This window comes from Formica exsecta, unplaced genomic scaffold (genome assembly GCF_003651465.1).
Source record: "Formica exsecta isolate Colony F162 unplaced genomic scaffold, ASM365146v1 scaffold72, whole genome shotgun sequence".
Lineage (NCBI taxonomy): Eukaryota > Metazoa > Arthropoda > Insecta > Hymenoptera > Formicidae > Formica > Formica exsecta.
The window spans coordinates 2,128,780-2,150,602 of record NW_021853485.1 but is presented as its reverse complement, the minus strand read 5'-3'; the positions used below and the strand labels follow the sequence as shown (position 1 = coordinate 2,150,602).

General features: G+C 38.5%; 1 protein-coding gene across 1 annotated transcript; it reads right to left on the bottom strand.

Moving 5' to 3' along the window:
* Nucleotides 1-155: 155 nt before the first annotated feature.
* On the bottom strand, nucleotides 156-11,450 carry LOC115243411. Its single transcript, XM_029820374.1, is given in 9 exon segments — nucleotides 156-767; nucleotides 769-1,317; nucleotides 1,634-6,082; nucleotides 6,410-6,486; nucleotides 10,133-10,173; nucleotides 10,257-10,496; nucleotides 10,605-10,787; nucleotides 10,897-10,990; nucleotides 11,064-11,450. Coding segments are annotated over 8 exon segments (5,751 nt in total). The 5' UTR covers nucleotides 10,959-10,990; nucleotides 11,064-11,450; the 3' UTR covers nucleotides 156-617.
* Between the last annotated feature and the right edge of the window lie 10,373 nt (nucleotides 11,451-21,823).

Sequence of the window (21,823 nt, the reverse complement as noted above, 5' to 3'; positions counted from 1 at the left end):
ATATATATATAAAATTTTGTATTTTATTTTAAAACTGTTCCCAAACAAATTTTATTTTTTTCATTTTTAATTTTACATATAATAAGAATTTGAAATAGAAATAAAAAGTCGTAATCGTATAGAATGGATTCCTATTGATTCATTTAGTCCACTTATTTTTTGCAAAGTAAGTATAACACTTGTGATAATACGATCTCGTTATAAACTGTAAAATTTCGTCTCATAGAGCGCATAATCTTATTCCGGCTACTGCTTTTTCTCCCTTTCTCTCATCAGAGAACTTTATTTCGACAGAAAAACTCTCCGAAACACTACGGTGTTTTATACAAACACGTGCGACAAATCGATAAGGAATGTAAGGCACGATCGTGAACCTTAGACGGAGAATTGAAGAGAATTCTGACGATTAATCTAATGATATCTTCTGTGCTCACGAACAGTAGAAGAAAACGATGTGCGATCAGACAATAACATCTTTCAAATGACATTACCGCAGATAAGCATGATTCAGTCCTCTCTCACACATCAGACAGGTTATATATTTACCGTCACTCAGATTTAGTGTACCAGTTAACATCTCAAGAAATATCTAATTCGATATAGATTACTCGACATATTTAACTACTACATATTATACTTAATTTATATCTTCTTTCAAATACGCAGTTCGCGTGTGTCCGATCGCAACCTACTTTCTTCCACATGCGTTTAACGTATCTATCACTCGCTATGATTGACACCCAACAACTTGGCCGCGTCGTCCGCCGAGCTCAGAAGAACTTTATCGAGTAAACCTTTCTCACGTATGCCCAGCAAATTGGAGATCAAGTCGTTGTCGCCGCTCTCGCTGGGCACTTCCGCGGGAGGTGGCGGGGAAGGCAGAGAAGCAGGCGCAGCGTTCTGCGAGCTGTCGTTTGCCATTCTGCCGGTGAGAGTGGCCATGTTGTCGTAGTGATTGTACCGCATAAGCGCACAGGGTGCTGCGTCCGCTGTTGCGACTGCCGCAACGGTCGGTAGAGAGATTCTGTCCTGGGTACGGGGCCTGCTGGTATTCGTAGAGATTGGCGAATGCTGCTGACTTCTAGGTGTTATCGTCGGTGGCTGCGCGGGCGAGTTGTCCTCGTCACCGCTATTACCTATGTACATGGCAGAATCCACGGACTCGTGCTTTTTACGATGGCGCAGCATGCTGTGCTTCAGCGTGAATTTCCTAGTGCAGATGTCGCATTCAAATGGTCTTTCGCCTGTGTGGGTCCTCATGTGACGCCGGAGATCTTCCGCGGACCAAAATCGTCTCATACAGAAAGCACATATAACCTGCAGAAATAAAGCATTAATTGAGCTTCTTAGAAGCCAAACTGATGGATGTTTCTCTTGTAAATTTCTGATATTAGCGCTCTACTATTAAAATTAAGATATTTAAAAAAAAGAGAAGTTGATCAGTTTGGTTTTCGGAAGGCTATCATCAATTAATGCAAATATAATAACTCTTTGCAGCCTTCTTTTCAGATAGTACAAATTAATTTAAACTACAAACTGGAACAAAGCAAGTTCAGACTAAATATGTTTTTATTTTTTCAATTGTAACTGTCTTTTTTAAAGAGGCAAATGTTAAAGAAATTATTTCTTATACCTTTCTATTACTGTAATCGGGAAATCGACCTCTCTTCTCTTCGCCGTCACTAGGATGTTGCTGTGCCATCTGATCTTCATTCGCGTCTATGTTCATAGATGCCATATCGAGGGCGCCCTTGGCCTTCAGCATATCGTACGAGCGCTTGTGGTGCATTTTGATGTGATCCAAATTATCTTGACGCTCGGAAAAGCCGCTGTCGCATAAGTAACATTTGAAGGGAGCATCGCTGGGACCAGGCGATGATCTCGGCGACTTGCGTGATCTGGTGATCTCGTTCATCGATGTCAGAGATGTCGTATTAGAATTGACCTTTACGGCTGTGCTAGCGGAATTCTCCATGTTCTCGGATGCGCTCGATGACCGGCTCTCGTAATCACTATGATCGTTCTGCGTGTTGGAGCACTGCGGTGGACTATTCTGTTGATCGCTGGACTCCGACCGGGACGTAGTCTTACGATGCTTGGTCGATCGGTGCTTTTTCAGATTGCCTAAAGTAGAGAAGGTCGAGCTTGGGCACTGATTGCACTTGTATGGTCTCTCGGGCACGTTTCTCATGGAGAACGTATTGTTACTACTACTGCTGCTGCTGCTGGCAACCACCTGTACGTCTGGCGAGGAGGAATTTCTGACACGGCGCATCTTATTCGCCTTTGCCTTATGTTTCCTTAACAAGTGGCGGTCGCAGTTGGACTTCGTGGTAAAGTAATGCGAGCAATGTGTGCACTGAAAGGGCTTCTGGCCGGTATGAGTGAGGATGTGCCGTCTCAGCGATGAGCTCCAAGGGAATTGACGCGGACAATAAGGACAGGGGACCCGATTTGGTGCCATCGAGTACGCGGACTTCTTCTTCTTCTTTTTCTTTTTATTCGATGAAGAATCATTTCCGGAGTTTAAAGAATTCGAGTCGGACTTTTCGCTACCGGAATTGTTGCCACTGGTCGAGGCTACAGGACCTTCTTCGTCGCTCAAGTCTTGCGGTTTGAATTCCTGATATTGCTGAGATGCGTTGTCCAATAGTTTCGAGACACTCGCGAGATCGGCTGCTCCGTCCTCGAGTTTGCCCTGCTCTTTCCCGGAGGGTTCCGTCTTGATCATTTCTTCGTTGTGTATCGATTTGTTTTCAGCAGCCGCAGATTCTTCCGCGTTGATCCTGTCTACGCCGTTTCGTGCAACTTGTTCACCGTGAGATTCTTCCGAGGTCTCTTCCGCGGGGTCAATTAGTTCCTTTTTCACGATGATATCTTTAATGCCCTCGCTGCTCTCTAACTGATCTCTCAGCAAGCTTGTGCTAAGTTCGTGCTGAGCTTGCGGTTCCTGTGCATCCCTGTCGCCTGATTCCTCATCTATTACCATTTCGTCATCCGAATCATTGTCATCCATTTTATCGGCTTTTAATTGTTGTGCTAGAATGGCATACTTTACTTGATCTGAAATGGGATGCGTATTATAGTCCGATGTAACCATTGACGAGTCGACGTTTTGAAGAATATTCGGATATGGTTGAATTACTTGCGAGGTTGACGGGCCGGAATTCTGCATCATATTCGGATGATTCGCGGGCGGTCTGCCTCTAGTTGAGTGTCCGCCGCGGGGTCTTTGGCTCCAATACTGAGGATGTTGTTGCTTAATATGTCGTTCCATGTTGCTTCGCAGTGTGAATCTTGCCGTGCAGTGCTCGCAACCGAACGGTCTCTCGGTGCGGTATCTGCGCTGCTTCTGCTTGGGTATTAGCACGCCGTTTTTGAGTACCATCTTCACGGGATCGTTCGATGAAATGCTATCCGTTTTCTCGCGGCTCGGTGCGGCTTGGTTGGCTATCTGCGCGTTCACCAGGTTCGCGTAGGCGTTGTGTTCGCTCGAGGTTTGCGGGATGTCCCGCGCCTGCGCATATGCCGCGTAACTGGTGCTGGGCAATGATGGATCCACGGGAAAGGTGCTGCCGCCGGTCAATTGCAAACCCCTGACTAGCTCCTTCTGCAATTTGCCCTTCTCGGTCAATTCCTGACCAAACATGTGAGGATTGAGAAAATACGACGGTATCATGGAGGCGCTAGTCAACGTGTTGAGATTACGATAGAAAGTGCTCGCACAAAAATTCTCCAACGACGTAGTCGAACTTTCGCGTGCTCTGTTCAGCAGAGCTTGAGTTAGCAGCAGTGCCGGATTCGCGGCATACAATTCCTGTTGATTGTTCTTATAATGTTTCTCCTCCTGAGAATTTTCGTTCTCCCTCTTCCGTTTCCTGCTAAGATCTAGAACAACATCCATGGATAGATCCAAAGGACCGTCTTCTCCCGAACTTAACACGGAGCTTGTCGTGGACTTGGTCAGATTTATCGGACTAGCTTGAATTCTTTGGTGTGTATCTGTTTTGGTATCGCTGACTAGAGACACGCTGCCATCCGATGATCTTGACTCAATATCCTCGTCGATCTTTGAATAATTAGACTTCACGATCAGATCATGAGACGCGTTCGATTCTTCGGCATTTTTTTTCACGAGATTCAGAGCCTGTATTTTTATTGGTCTATGGAATATGTCCGGCTTCTCGTAACAGTTCATCAGCATTTCAGCGCAAACATTCGAAGGTCCCGGGTTACAGTCCATCGATACAGGCGGATAATGTATCTGCTGTTGTTGAGAGATTTCTTCACGTTCGTTCGGATAGATGAGCGTTTTTCGCACGTCATCCCTGACACCTCTGGGCGAGCTTCTCTCAACATTCTCATTTGTCGAGTCCTCGCTTGGATGATAGATCAGCGCATTCTTAACATCCTCCTTGCTGATCATTCCATGGCGATTCTTTACATGCCTCTCGCAATTTGCCTTAGTGGTGAACGCGTAATTGCAGAGGGAGCATTCGAAAGGTCGGTCACCGTTATGCGATCTCAAGTGCTTCAACAGAGCCCCTTTGTCGGTACTGGTGAAGGGGCACATATTGCACGGATATGGCATTCCCGGCTCTACGTTCATATGCGCGCGATTGTGCCCCTTGAGCGCCCGCAGATTGGGGAACACGGACGCGCACAATCTGCAGGGAAACTCGCCCTTCAGCTTCATTTTCCGAAATTCCGCGGTGAAAGCATCCTGCGCCTCCTCCTCGTTATATTCGGACGAGCAGGTACCCGAGGAACCCGAAGAGCCGATATTCGGATTAAACTTGATGTTGTTCTCGGGCGTGCTGGTGTCCGATCGCGGGAAGGTCGGCAGCCCGTTTAAACTGACGGACAAGATGCTCGGGATATCCGCTAGATCCTTCATCTCCTTCGGCTCCTTGATCTCTTTCGGCTCCCTAGGTTCCTTCGCTTCGCGCGCCAAGGATTTATTCTGCAGATCCAACACGGCGAAGAAGATCTCGCGCGTCGTTTTGGGATCGTCGGGCTGCGGGGACGGAGCGTCCAGTTCCGTTTCGAGATTGTTATTGGTATTGTTATCATTATTATTGTTGCTGTCGTTACTGTTTCTCTTGTTCTTGTATGGACCTTTGCATTCCTTTTCATGATCGAGCTGCGCCTGTCTGCAGGGAAACGCGTGCAGGCACTTCATGCACTGGAACCTGTTCACCTCGCCAGAGGCCGGCCGGTGCAGCTCCTGCTCGCACATCCGTCGAGCGATCTCCGCGAACTTCGCTGCCGAAAAGTCCATGAACGTGAGATCGCCGAAACCGTCCACGGTGCTGCGACGGCTGTTGTTGCCGCCTGCATTCTTCTTATAGTGACTCATAGAACGATGAAGGTTCAATTGCCGGTGATTCTTGAAGGTCATGCTGCAGATCTCGCAGGTGGCCAGAGATTCTGGATGCACGCGTTCCATGTGAGCCTCTAGCATCGCGCCGCTCACGAAGTCTTTGCCACAGATCATACAACCGAACGTCATCTGCTCCCCGTCCGGTTGGCATCTTATCATTATTCTGGCATTATTCATGAGGGTCTTGTGCCTCTTCTGTTCCTCCGTGTCACTGGCGTCATCTTGCAAGCATTTTCGCTTGCTCGCGTGATGATTGCCGGGCGACGACGGTTGTTGCTGGTCGTCGATCAAAGTCGGCGAGTTGCGCCTGGCTAATTCGTTGTTGTTGTACTCGCCCTGATTCGTCGTCGCCGGTCTCTCCGAGCCGCTGCTGCCTTCGGAGTCCGTGCAACTATTCGGCGATGCCACCCGATGGGTGCACCTCACGTGACGGTTCATATTGCCGTTCGTCGTGAACGACATGTTGCAGTATTTGCACTTGAACGGCCGTTCGCCCGAATGTACCAGGACGTGTCGGTCCAGCGAGCTTGCCGAGCTGAGCACCTTGTTGCAAACCCCGCAGCTGTAGTCCTCTTCGCCGCTGCAGTCTGTGCTGCGGGGTGAGTTATGGCCGCGCAGATGATTCGTCAGTTCGTGAGAACTGGAAAATATCGACGAGCACATTGGGCACGGATGCGTGCCATTCTCCGACAACTCGACCTATTTTTCGGGGAAAATGCGATATTAAGATATGCGATAATAAGATATGCATTTCATGGATAAAGATAAGATTTGCGCTGTTAAAAATATTTACATTCACGTCGTTCGTCTCTCATATGTATGATTAATAAGATTGCCAAAATTCTTTTTTTTTTTTTTTTTTTTTTTTTTTTTAAGGGATTAGAGTGTTATTAAAACTTTTAACTTATTAACATAAATTTTACTATAATTTGATACTTTTTTTTTCAAGACTAGTGTTATTAGTTGTTAATTAATTACTTATAATAAATATTGTGTCTAAATAAATATGTTGAAATAGATACTTACGCTTGATGATGGTGATGCGGCATCAATTTGTGTTTCGTTCTCCTGCTCTTGATCGGTTCCATTCTCAGATTCAATCGCTGCAACATAAAATGCATGTTTCAATAGAACAAAATATATAAAATGTGAAATGTACTTAATATAATTAGGTAATATGACGCAAAGAATAAGTTTTCCCAATTTCGCTTACTATCAAATATTTTATAGATATTAATTTATTTTCATTAATATGGATGAAAAGATCAAATGCGCGTTTAAATGCGAATCGTGTTAATGAAATCGAGCGCTTTACATTTCTTACTAAACGTTTTACTAAATCATTTCGCAGACGGAGACTAATTTCAGGAAGATCGGTAAAACCCGCAGAACGATCTCACAAACACTCATACACATTCTGGACCACAATCAGCTGACGAAACAGGAAAACCAAGACATCGGATATAACGAGAGAGCAACGAATTTGTGAACTGAAGCTTTAGTATAAAAGAGAAAAAATATTTAAATTATTTTATAGAATATAATTATCTAAATATATTCATTGTGGTTAGCTTTAATCGAGTACTGTGGCTTTATAATCGTTATATATCTCTCTCTATTTTAATTTATTTATTTTCTTCTTTTTCTAAAAAAAAGTTCAGTTTGTGTCAATTTACACAAATTATGATCCTAAAAATACATGGCTATAACACAATAAATATAATCGAGTTACAAGCTTTTCTTATTATCTGCAATCATTAGAATAATTCAGATCATTGAAAGATTTATAACGTGCTTACGTATAATAGTGTCTAATCAATGTGTATAATATCATATAGTTTCTTTTTTTACAAAATTACTAAAGAACCTTCGCTCGACGAAAAAGCAACGATTCAGTTGGTCTTCACGCAATCATTACGGTATAATTCAAATCTCGTTATAATGGCGTAATAACATAGAATACGCCGAGAATATATCGTACACACTGCGACCGGCGTTGTCTTTAAAACAGCAGATAAACAGGAGTCACACACCGGATCTCGCCGGTGTGTCGCGTCCTCTCTTCGGAGGTCTTACCGGGTACATAAAGAACTGTGTCAGCGCGACACACAGGACAGGACACAAATCTGACCGAGTATTCCGGAAACTGATACCCCGAACCGCAAATGAAGCCGGGACAATAACATTTATCAACGTCCTCGCCCGACGTTCTGACCGCACTCGACCGTCTATTCTAACTTGGCGCGAGACGCTACCGTGTCTCTTGATTTACACACATTCTCTTTTGGAGAACGCAGTTAGCATCTGGAGAAAAGTCGGCGATTAGGCTATACTGCTTAGAATCCCGCTATCGCAAGGCAAAGCCAAGCTGACACGCAGAGGCGGAATTTTTAATCGCTTTAATATTTATCGATTCGGGAATTGATCGAAACTTAGGCTTAGGTTCTCGAAAGACTATGATCAGAATCCTCTCCTGTGTTAAAAAAAAGTGATAAGATGTTATACTTCATATTTATGCTATTATTTTGATAGAAAAATATTCCATTTAAATTTTAAGCAAGAATGAATTTTAAAATTCTAACTTAAGATGATAGATTCTTTAATAACTGTGTGTAGCAGTATTTAAAAAATTTAGATTGTCTTTTTAAAAAAAGACACTATTCTATAGAAAATTTTACACACACACTTTTGTTATTGATACAAGATGAGATAGTTACCAGAGAGAGAGAGAGAGAGAGAGAGAGAGAGAGAGAAAATATAACATAACAGCTCATCTTTCGATGTGCTAGAGAGTCATCTTTATATAAATTTCCTTATCAATGAGATTAAACTTGGAGATACTATTTCGAAAACAATACCTCGGAGATGTATCTTAAGAGCAGTGACTCACACTTTTCCTTTCCAGGGATTTACCAGAACAAAGCAATATTACGAGAATATCTTACGAATCATATCGATTCAATATCATGTCCTGGTATTAACTGTTTTGAAGGTTCCTTATCATGTTTTCGTTGAAATTAGAAGTTGTTCAACATCTAATGGATGATGAGTAGCAAATTTTCACATGAAATACGAGATCTGATAACATCACGTAATGTTGTTGAAAAAATGATCTTTTTTTTTGTCTCTTCTTAACAAATTTCTGCGAAATTGGAGTTTATTCGAAGTATTCGAAGAAAATCAGACAATTGGCAATAACATATCAAAACGAGCAGTTCAGAAAAATGAGATAAATTTTACAATATCTCCACAAAATTTCGATAAGATAAATAAGATTCTTATTCGTCTATCTTCTCAGATCTGTATAGATTCGAATCCATTATAAAATGAAGTTATCAAAATTTTGGCGATTATACTATCCATGTTTTATATCTTTAGAATTTTTAAATTTATAAATAAATACATAAATTTTTCTCAATAATATTAAAAAAATAAAAAGTACATATAATAAAATTGAGAGATCAACCCAAGAATTTCTGAAAAATAGAAATGTGTTAATCTTATAATATCTATGTATGTAAACAATATGTATACAAATGTATACAATATGTATACAAATATACTTGCATTTATTTTCTATCAGATAATAAAGTTTAATGAAATGCTTATTATCAAAGTAATAACTAGGAAAATATGTGCGTGTAATCTCATGCAACGGTAGACGGATACCGGCGTTAAGCATAATAACTGACACCTTTAATATAGTCGAAGGACGTAATATGGCTTTGCATTTTCTTTCCGGAAATCTCGCATCGCCGATATTTATGCGCATCTTAATGCACGATAACACATATTAATTGTCACGTAATAAAGAAACGGAATAGTTTTCAGTCAGAAATTGAGATGAAACGATACAAGTATTTCAGATTGATATCTTTTTTCAATTAAATATTATTATTCTAATATTATAATCACACTGTAATTAAAAAACGTAATTTATCGCGTATAAGATACGGTAAATAAATCCCCTAAATATCAAATTACACACAGCTCGCCGATTAAATATTACACAGTGGTCGTCATGTGGTCCTAAACGAACCTGTTCGGTGGGCGCTTATATAAATGTACCCATAGACATATTATATCTAGACCGAGTGTTGAGGAGTGGTGGTAAAGGTGCACGTAGAAAAGGACAGACTCTGTTTCGTGCCCCTTGCGTTCTCTCTCTTTCATACATGCGTAGAAATAGAGGAACGGGGAAATGGAACTGGGAACTGCGAAGTGAAGACCATACGTACATTTGCGTACATGATCCTGCAACTACGTTTCAAACCGAAAATTCCATCGATATATATGTATAATATGCAAATATTTTACATATTCCATTAAGTAACAAATACATAAAAATTAGCAATATTATAAATTGCTGACCTTTAGAGCATTTGTAATATTTGTTTTTATTAAATTTTTACTTTTCAATGTTTGTATTACAGATTGCATTGTTACTATTTTCTTCTGTACATGTGACTGTCGTGCCACAGAAAGTTTGTGCAAATATCTATTATAATTAACATATTTTGCAAACTTACTCCAAGCTTGATTACACACATTTTGAGTACATGATAATGAGTATTTCTAAAATTTGTGACAAGTTAAGACTATTATTAAGAAAATATTCTTTATTAAAGATAACTATTACTTAAAAGAAGTAAAGTAAACTGAGTAATCATTTTATTTAGCAAGAGAATAATATTTTTCTGTGTGTAATAGCAAACTCCGTTTTCCTTATACATTCTATGTTATATTTACCAGTCTTTAGGAAAATCTTTTCCATATCATTACATCGTTTTCTGAAACAAATGAGTTTATTTTATACTTGGAGTTAAAGCAAATTATATATAATGTTTTTTTTTTATTTTCGTGTTTATTTTACCTTCTTCGACTGATGTTATTATGTGTTACTGTATTCTCGACAACTGTTGGTTTAACCAAAATAAGATTGTCATGTTGAATTGTTGAATTGTCATGATTGTCGATTGTTGATTGTTGAACATCTATTGCCGATTGATGTTGGATATCCATTGTTGATTCATATTCAATATCTATTAGTGATTCATCTTGATTGTTATTTTGAATATTGCTTCTTGTATCTTTCTTGGACCTTCTACAAGATCTGTCGTAGAAAACAAAAAACAGAAAAAAATTTTCTTTAAAATGTTTTATATTATATTTTTAAAGTATCGTAATCTTAAACTAAAACTAATTTAAAAAAATTTATTACCTTTGTGTAAAAACAGACGGAATTGCAGTTTTTTTTAATCTTCTACTTAGTATAGGTGTGCCAGTATAGTAATAATCGTCTTCTGTAAAATGATCACTGCAAATTCTTGCATTTTTGTAAGTATCGACAGTATAACCAATGCTATTAAACCATTTTTCTCGCCTTTCTGCATCTGATGGAAAACTAAACATATAGAATATTGCGTTACTTTCGATTGAAACTGAAGAATATTTATGTATAATACAAATATAAAGTTATAAAATCTAACCATATCTCTAAATTTATACATTACCTGTGAAATTGCCGTGATAATAAAACAGAATGTTCTTTCCAGCATATGTTGCACTTAACCATTGCTAACTATTGCAATTTTAATCACACTTTTGCTATAATGATAAATGAAAATAATTATCATTTCGATTAAGAATATGATAGCTCTATTTAGAAAACAATATTTACGTTTTATATTATTTCTTCCTAGCAGTATTTTGTCAATTGCGTAGCTGCAGAATACCATGCAATAAAGCAGATCATCAAATAGATCATCAAATTGTTCAGAACTAAAATCTGAGACTAATTTGGCTAACAAGTCATGCGCGTCCTTCACAATGTGTTTCTTGTATTCTTCGTATTCCTCAGCCATCCAAACAGCATCGAAGTCTTCTAATTCAGTGTACGTCTTTAAATAATAAAACGTAAATTTTTTTCTAATTTCTCTATATATATAGCGGTTGATGTAGCAAGTAGTAAACAAATACTTACATTTTGTATTATTTCTCTTCGATGGAATTTTCGGTTTGAAACGTAGTTGCAGGATTATGTACGCAAATGTACGTATGGTCTTCACTTCACAGTTCCCAGTTCCATTTCCCCGTTCCTCTATTTCTACGCATGTATGAAAGAGAGAGAACGCAAGGGGCACGAAACAGAGTCCTTTTCTACGTGTATCTTTATCCCCACTCCTTAAATAAAGGCAAACGCTCGGTCTAGATATACTATGTCTATGAATGTACCTGTCAGCAGGTGAACTTTATTCATGCGCGTAAATCATGCGCGCGCGCACGCCTTGGTCAAGTGTGGAGAAACGGGTCTGATCAAGTTCGTCTGCGGTTTAACGCGTGCCTGATTATTAAAATAACTCTTAACCCCTCGTGACCAATTCTAACTGCTTCTAATTGAGTATCCATTTTTATGTCATGAGTGAAATTATTATTATTTTTATCATATTGTATAAATAAAATAATTCATTTTAATTTTGTATAAATTAAAATCTGAAAATAGCTACTTAAAATTATTTGCAAACTTTTTTTCTAAAATTAATCGCGCTTTTATAATATTTCAGCTATATCTGATTTTGCAATATCAAAACGTGACAGTTTCTTATAGAATTTTTTTGACAGCATTGCACGATTACCTATAGCATGTTGTACTGTGAGAATACATAAGTAAGAAAACATCAATATCATCGCATCGATGACGAGAAATGCGAGGCAAAGAAAAATAGAAATCGTTTTTCGTGGTTCATGGAACGTCGTAACGATTAGTCTCCGATCGTTAGAAATGGAAAGCACCGTGAGGAAAGATTTCCAATTGCGACGATTAAGAATCTATACCATATTTCACTCGAGACGATCAATATGCAACAGACTCGAGAGAAATTGATAACAGAATATCCAGAGTGTGTATTGTTGTAATTCTTTACCTGAATTTTTTTTAAGAACCAGGTCTCTTTTTTTTGTATTTTATAAATCCTCAATACTATATCCAACACTTTACGATGACGATAATAGCATAAACATCTTCATAGCCGGTTTATATAACAAAGGTACAGAAATAAAAAAGAATTTTCCGCGTAAAGATGAGATCAAACGATGGGATTAAATGCGCTTTAGATTGAATAACATGTAGATAATAACATGTTTCGCGCACGTGGATTTGTATTCAAAATATGTGATGTAAGAAAAAATAAATACTTACGTCATATAACTGCAAACACTTAATTACAAATAAACAAATGCAAAACATTTGACTTTACTTTATCTTATTAAAATTCCATAAAACTATTTTTGATATAGTGCGTGCATGTATATGATGTATATATTTATATATACTATATAATATGTGATTTCTATATATTCATTATACTTATACTGATGTAAAATTATGCCATATAAAAGTCTATTTTACGCTATTAAGAAGGAATTGGACGGATCAGAAACATTAAACGTTAATAAATCTAATACATTTCGAGAATCATGAATTTGACATTGCGCTTATACGCAAAGCACTTTTAGCCTTTTAAAATATAAAATTAATAATTAATTTGTGAGTTAAAGTAAAGATTTCCCTGTAGAATTAAAATTTTTATTTTATGAATTTTTGTATACAGTCACTATAAAATTTTTGTAATATAGTTGTTATAAAAAAGTTAGTTCAATATAAGATAATATTTACGATTTTGAAATTAAATTATATTCTGCAGGACAAATCTTTAGTATAACTCATAAATTAATTATTAATTTTATATTTTAAAAGGCTAAAACTACTCTGTGCGTATCAAATTCATCTCGAAATATATTAGATTAAATTTATTCACTTTTAACGTAGTCGATCCATCCCCAGTGCATCCTTAATAGATTTTATGCGTATTTAAACAACTATAATATTAATTTCTGTTTATAAAAAATATCTCTCCTTACGAAAGATCAGTAGACTAATGCAGGGAAAAATGGACGAATTTGTCGAGAGGAACCAATGCGGGAAGGGCGACTCCCGTAATCGCACGGTTTCAAGGGAATCGAGAGCGAACGAGCTGGAGGACCATACAGAACGCCACGCCTATATCTGCATTGCACCCTCGCCTGGGGACCTCGTCGGGGGAGCCTTGAGGGAAAAAGGGAGCAGTGTCGTGTCAGCACAAGGGCGTACATGCGCATTTCCGTTCGCTCGCCCCGATGCCACCTACGAATCGTAGGATGCTGCGCTGAAGCAGCCGTGGTGGGGTAGACGACGACCCGACGCCGTGCCGCGCCGCGATTGGCCGCCGCCTTTCATCTCTCCCGGAGCCTTTTTTTATCTCCTTCTTCCCCCTCCGCCGCACACCCCCTCCAACGCAAACCCTACCGTTCCCCTCTCGAGCCGACCGTCGCCGCCGACCCGTTCCTTTTATCTCGCTCGCCTTCTCCTCTCCTCGCTTATCTCGCCCCTTTATCTCGCGCCCGCTTGGATATACCCTCCGTTCCTTCTTTCCTACATCTCGCTCGCTAGCTCTCCCCGGTTCTTTCTCTCTCCGTCATCCTTTTTTTTTCTCCCTCGGCGCCGACATCCGTCCGCCGCTACTGCCGACGATCACGCTACGTTTTTCTCCTCTTCGTCTTCCTTCCTGTCCGTAGCCGCAGACTCACGCTCGCGTCTTGTTTCTCTCTCTCTCTCTCTTTCTTTCTCCGTCTCTCTCTCTCTCTCTTTTTGCTTTCCCCTTCCCTCTTCTTCTCTTACCATTTTCGTAACCCTGCTATCTCATACCCGGTTCCCTTTTTCTCCCTCGCTGTCCTTCTCTCTTTTCCTTTCGACGTCGNTTTCCCTCTTCGTCTCAACCTCCCCTCCTTCCGTCCAGTTCTCCCTCATCATCCCCGCTTCTTCCATGCTCGGATACACCCACGCACCACGCAGGAGAAACAAAGATGGCGGTTAGTATGTTTCGAGAATCGTCTCTCTGACAACCTTGGATTTACCCATCCGTAACACACCGGAGCAACCCTTCGTGGATGGCAACCCGTGGATAACTATTCTAATTTGCGCACGAATACCCCTCTCCTTTTCTCTTGCTCTTCCCCGTTCTATCCTCTCGTCTGATTATCTTGTTTCCTTATCGGTTAGATTAACGATACGTACAATCGATTCAAACGTGCGTTTCTTCAAAAAAAAAAAAAAAAGAAAATGACTATACGTGGTAATTCCTGAAATATTGACTCAAACGTTAAGGAATTTCGATCTTTCTCATGAGAGGAATGGATAATCGGCTCGAGATGATAAAAACGTTTGTTTCGAAAGCTAGTATTTTCATAATCCGTAACATTCCATTTAGATTCTTTGTTTTGTGAAATTTGGGTCACGATTTCTTTTATAAAATTCTTTAAAAAAATTCGGTATTTAGTTGAAATAAATTGATGTCAAACTGAATATCAAACTTAAGTAATTACTCTACTTTAGTAGTAATTTTTTATATACAGTGGCTATTAATATATGCGACATTATTTTGCGCTGATGTAAATCAATAACTGTTCAATCCTTTTTCGAATTTGTTTTCTACGATAGGTTAAATGAGTAGATAAATCATTAAACATATAATTAAATTTTTGGCGTAAAATATAAAACTAATTTTAGCAAAATATAAGTTTCTTAAAATTGATAGCATAAGAAAATACTTCAAACAAGATTACTTGCTTACTTTTTTTTTAGTCTAAATTCGAGATCGTATCGCGAACTCACAAAAGTGAAAAGAATTAAGATGGTAAGAATTGATATCTTCTTTTAAGCAAGATTTCTGCCCAATTTATTTTTTGATTTATTGCCAAAGATATTTTTAGCAAAGTTTCTATCCTCGCAACTACTTTCACGTTTTTATTTTGAAATTCATGAATTGCGCAGCTTCCGTAACTCATCCTAATCTCAGATAATGCCGGAATTTTTATTGATGATCCGGCAATTTAAACGGTACGAATTTCGTTCTTAAATTCTTCCAGAAATTCAGATTTCTAAAGATCATTTCTTGAGCGCTAATTTTATAATTTTATTATGATGCCAATATAACTTGTAACCTGCATTTAAATAAAAATTTGTTTAAAAAAGCAAAGAAATATTTTATGTTAACCATAATAAAATCGACGTTCTTATTTCCGGTCAACGGAGACGTTCCCAAGGGATGCGACTCGACGGTTTATCAAGACGCGCGATATAGAAAGCAATTGTCCGTCGTGGCTCATTAATTTCACGACCGTGAGAGGGCGAATAGAGTTCGCTAGGTGCCCCGCGTGGAGGATGTCCCGCAAAGTACCAATCGTATACGTGGCCCAACCGAGTGTTTCCGCATGTACCTAGACGCGGTTGTCATACCGACCTACCTACCTACGGCCGCATCTATAGATTGTCGTCGTAATAACGTCTATACAAATCCTAGACCGACCTTACGACGCCTCAGGGGGAGGCAAGAGAGAGATAGGAGAAGGACGGAAAAGCTATGATAAGTGCTGGTCGGCGGACGTCTGATCTTTAGCTGCGAGTTGATATCGATCATGTATCATCCGCATCGAGTTTTTTCGATAAAAGATTATATATAGTTTGGTTCCATAAAAAATATTCTATGATCTTGTGTTCTCGCGTGAGAAAAATCGAGATATCACTAAGAATGTTATTTAAACAATAAGCTGTCATCATTTCATAATTAATTTTAATTTTAGATTTGAATTTCATTAAATAATCTACACACACATTAATCAAACCAATTTTTTGATCACTGGTTTATCTTTCGGTTTCGATCAAATCTTAAGAATAAAAAGTATGGAGCATCATGAATCTTTTTCAGAACTCGGACTTTTTCGCTACCTTCGACAAGTAAATGATGATAAATTAATATAACTTTTATATACAATATAAATAGTATAATCTTTATAACGCATTTCCGAGAAAAATCCATTAACCGGCACTCTGTATTTTCTACATAAAGTAAAGACGACCACTCGCCTAACGTTCCGTTTTCCATTTTATATCCATCGAATATCATTCCGTACGCGAAATCAAATATTGAGATATCTTTCGTTTTGAAGCACGTGCATTTTTTTTTAATAAACATTCTGATCAAGAAATTTATCTGGCAATGAGTGGCTATATAAATTAGAATAATTATTTTTTAATATTAAAGAGAAGATACTTAAATACAAAATGTTTAAGAATCTTTTAAAAAGATATATGTGTACTAATCGATATTGATTATAAGATATATTTAATTCTCAATAAAAAAAATTTATAAAAAGAAAATAAAAGATATATAAAAGATATATAAAAGAGTCATCTGTTTTAATCACTTTAAAATCTTCTTACTAGCATAAAAATAATTAAGTTTTTTTATCGATATATTATTTGAAAAAAATATGTATTACGAATGATTTATTTCGATGACTGTGATTGATGCAGGTAGATATTCGTTCATATTGCAAATTTTAGTTGTCGCGAGATGTTTCCCAAAAGTTTTAACAACGCGTGCACTTTCTTGTCAATATAAACATCGCTAATTAATCTATCTCGTTACCGAAGGGCGCCCCTTTGCTGGGGTGAAAAAGGGAGCGGTTGACTTTCCGCACCACACCCTAATTCAGGCTTCGTGGAGCCTTGTGCTCTCTTATCCGAAAAAAAGAAATTTTTTTCGGATAACATTCACACATCCGCTTGCACACATGTAACATAGTTTAATTATAGTGTATTTAATTAAATTTTAATTCGGATATAGTGCATTTTGGTAAAAATGTATCTCTCAACACACGTATCACATATCACATATAAAATATTTGACAATAAAAATCAAAAGTACAAAGAAAAATTAAATCTTAATATATTTATCAAACAAATTCTAATGGAGCTATTAACTCTCGATGAGTTGGCATTATTAATCTTCCATATCGCTTTTGAGAAGGATTTAGATGACTGCCTCGAGACGCAATTACAATCAGAGTTATATTCTTCAAACTTTCATAATATCGTTGAAAAAAAAAAAACAATTATTAAATATTCTATAAAGTGTTAAATTTTAGAAAGTGCAATATGCGTTACGGAATTTCAAATATCCGATATTATCCATATCATTATATTTTAAAATCTTAATCATTCGAGATTAAAAGCAAAGATTTTTATTCTTCTTTATTATATGCGTTTTGAACTTATTCCAAATGTATCGTGTAAATATTATTTAAAAAAAAAAGAAAGAAAAGTTTGTATAAAGGAAAGTCTGAAATAAACTATTTTTTCATAGATACAATAGTTTTGTATCTTCGAATTACATCTCTCTCGCTCTTTCTCTCTCGCGTTGCAGCTTCTTTACTATAATAAAATTAAATATATTTTTTCAAGTCATAAATCCGTTACATCGCGTGTGTTCAAAGTTACACCGTAAATATTTTTCATATCTCTACAAAATCGCATACTACACATGGAAAATATTTGCCTTTGACGGTTTATGGGAAGCAAAGATATCGCTCGAACTTTCACAAAAGCCAGATAAAGGTTCTTATCTGCTTAAATTTGGGCTACCATTCATTTCTCCTTCAAATACATGTACCGTTATAAAGAGATTAGAAATTTTCGATGCGTTACGTGTAGCTACCCCTTCTGCCATTATCATTAAGAACATCGATGAGACACGCATTACTCATGAAGAGAAATTATTCCGAGAAAAGAAAAAGAGATGATTCGATATCGACCGTTAATTTTCACGGCAAAACGATTTTTAAGCAGCATTTCATAATGAAAAAAAATATTATTAAAAATATTTCTTATGTATAATAATTTTTAACATCGTTCCTTCAATATTTTTCATTTTCAGAAAAAAAATAGCTCGGTATCAATCATCAATTTGTCGAAATGTAGTATAATGGAAAAATGTAGTAATGTGTAATATTAAATCTGGCTCCTTTTATCGCTCAAAATTTAACAACCTGAAGATGAATTAGATGGACGCAAAAATCCGCTGCGAAGATTCCGCTACAGATTTGATGATCGAAACCACTCGCGCACGATACCTCGAATTGCGTCACCAATACAATTGATGTAATCTCGTTATCTCCTTGAGCTTCGTTCGTGGAATCTCTTAACTCGCTCTCTAATATGACCATGAAGAGAACAGGTGAGTCCGCGCCCGCACGCGCCACTTGTATGTTTAAATATTATAAAATTTCACATGATGAGTTGAGATACTAAACGAACACACGTGTGCGTAAGATATGCGTTATATCTTTGGACGAAATAGGAAGAATTGAAAAAAAAAAAAAAAAAAAAAAAAAAATGAAAATAATGGAGTATCGAGAGGAAAGGCCTGACATTCGTGAAGGAACGCGACGAATTTATCGATCCTCGCAGCAAAATCACGCGAGATTCTTTACGAAAAAAAATTTATATGGCGGGACAGTACAATGCATCATCAAAAAACTGTAGTAAATATTGGTAAACATGGCTAAACAGAGATCGATACGCGAGAGATCGAGTTGTGATTATTTACCGGAGTACTTTATTTTTATCGTATTTTTTTCCGGAGTTTTTTCGCGGTGATAAAATTTTTCGTGAAACTTGATTTCTAAAAGGACGTACCTTTCTTTGAATATTCCATGATGCAGAGTTCCTAGCTCCTAGCCAAGGTATCGCACCGTCGAGGGAAGAACTCCAAACTCCAGCATCCGAGAATGAACTGTGATTTACACTTTAACACCCGTCTATGAAGAAGAAGTATGGGAGTATGCCAGACCCGACACACACCGCTCTATCGCGTACACTTATCCCCCCCACCCCCAAGTCCGGGAACTCGATTGATCCAGAGATGCACCTTCCGAGAATGCGAACCGCTACTCGTGCTCCGATAGGGAAAATCCAACGAGATGCCCATAAGAGCGCATCTCCGAGAGCTCTCACAACGGATCTTCACTCTTTCTCGTTCGCGCTCCTCTCGCGCGTCTATGGGATATTAACATCGATCGAATCTCGTTCGAAATTGCGGATGCGAGTCGGTCCCGACTTTTCGATTCCCGTCGTCGTCACCGCTCGACTTACAGAAGCACACTGAGAAGAAACGCGCGTAACAAGCCGTGGCGTTCGCTTCGTGATACTCGGAGCGTCTGAGCGCACGACGGTGATCCCGAAACGAGAGAGGGTCCCCGATCCTCTCGACGGAGAGGAGAAACGTGGCGGGGGCGACCACACGGCGACGCTCCGTAGCAGAGTAGGAGCAGAGTGGAGGAGGGTGGGCGGGGGATGCGAGTCTCTCCTCGTCGAATGCGCGTGGTGGTGGGGAGGAGAGCTACGGCGAGAAGAGAGGACCCCGAGATCCATGGGAGAACGGGTCACGACGGGCCGACTCGCCGCGCAGTAATGCCTCTGACAGTTTCTCTCAGCCTGTGTGCGCCGCTACCTCATCATCCCTTCCTCCGATTGGTCCGACCCCGCGCGCGCGCGCACCGTCTCTCTCACCCGCACCGTCTCTCCTCTCCCGGGTTCGCCCGGCGATCATCCCTCCCCACTACTCGGCTCTCTTTCGCCCGCACCCCCGCGCACGCCCCGAGGCCCCCGACGCTCGTCGGACACATCTACGTGGATACATGGGCGCCCGAATGGAAATAACTTCTCTCCGAGAACGGTGGATTCTTAAAGGCTTTTTTTTTTTACTTTCCCTCGAGAAATATTTGCGCCCTTGACCTTATGTTGTGGATCTTTCTTTCTCTTCCATCGCATTTTTTTCTTATTCTCCATAGTGTGCGAATATTAATAGCACATGTACGAGATCATCTCAAGGATGTAGAGCATATTTTTTGATTTTATTGTGAGTTTGAGAAAAGAAATAAAATTTCGATACAATATATTAGATTACTATAATGAGGTGATAAATTAGTTGATATACATGATATACGATCTAATTAATAGAAAAAAGCAGTGAATATTAATTTTATAAATAAGTTGATATTTAAAGAAGATGTCAATGTATGTGTAAAAAAAAAAGATAGTTTCAAATATATATAAATTTGATGAAAGGCAAACTGTTATTTTCATTAGGATATATTGAAACCATAATTATGATGATAGAATTTAATGTTTTAGCATACATAAATCTAATAACAAATATTTCGAAAGGTATCATGAATTCCGCATTTACGATTAATTTCACATTTAAAAAATGCTTAAATATTCGACCATATTTCTCTTTACAATTGTTTTAATAAGATATCTTTCAATATTTTGTTGTATGTTTTTTAACATAATCTAATATTTCGTTAAGATACACGTGCTTTGCATCCATATGTTCTATTAATAATAGATATTTCGAAAAATATTATGAATTCCGCATTCACGATTAATCTCACATTTAAAAAATGCTTAAATATTCGACTATATTTTTCTTTACAATTGTTTTAATAAGATATCTTTCAATATTTTGTTGTATGTTTTTTAACATAACCTAATATTTCGTTAAGATACACGTGCTTTGCATATATATTCTACGTTCCCTGCTTTATATTGCAAATTATAATTACTAACTGCCATAAGAGTTACATCACCAACAATACTTCAGAATGTTATTTCTCTATCTTGCGATAGGAGAAAGAGATTCTACCGTTTACGGAAAATATTTACATTCCCTTTCTCTCTAATCTTTAATCCTCTCGTTTTTAACAGATTAAGAGAAAAATCTCAGATATGCGATTTCATCATGCGTTCTTTCACGCATTATATCCGCATACATATATTCGAGTAAATACTTTTTATCGGAGAAAGCTTTCGCATTTATTTGTTTTGTGCGTCTGTAATGTATCTACAATGTACAAATATCATAATCTACTTCAAAGAAACCAACAAGAAAAATGTAGTTCCTCAAATATAGGTATTCTAGAAGAACATTTTGGGAATAAAAATTTTCACCCAATGGGCAAGGATCTTCACATAAAAATAAAATTTTTTCTCCGTTAGTGACGTGTGACAATTGCTCGAAAAATTAATAGTCACCTTCTATAATTACATCCGATTACTTTATCGTCTATTGGGGACATACATCTTCGAAAGACTGTCCGTCTCGAGCGGCAAGATCCTACGATTTGTTAAACGTATATTCATCTTCTCCCCTTCCTCCCCCCTAAGACGTCTGTTCTCAACGGACCGTTGGGAAAATAACCGACTGTCTCATTGCCCCCTCTTGCAGACGCCCATGTACAAGTACGTTTTCCACCGGAGCAAACCTTCGCCCTTCTCGCCCCGCCGTTTCTCCTCGCTCGCAACGATCTCCGTTCTGGCTCCTCTTCCCCTACTCGTCCTCTTTCGCGCACCCGGTTCCCTCTCTCTTTCTCTCTTTCTCTCTCTCTCTCTCTCTCTATCTCGCAGAGAGGCGCCGACGTATTACCACTACACGAATGACTCGGCTCAAGCCGAGTCGGCGCCTAACGTATCTGCCACCCACACTAATACACGACTACCCC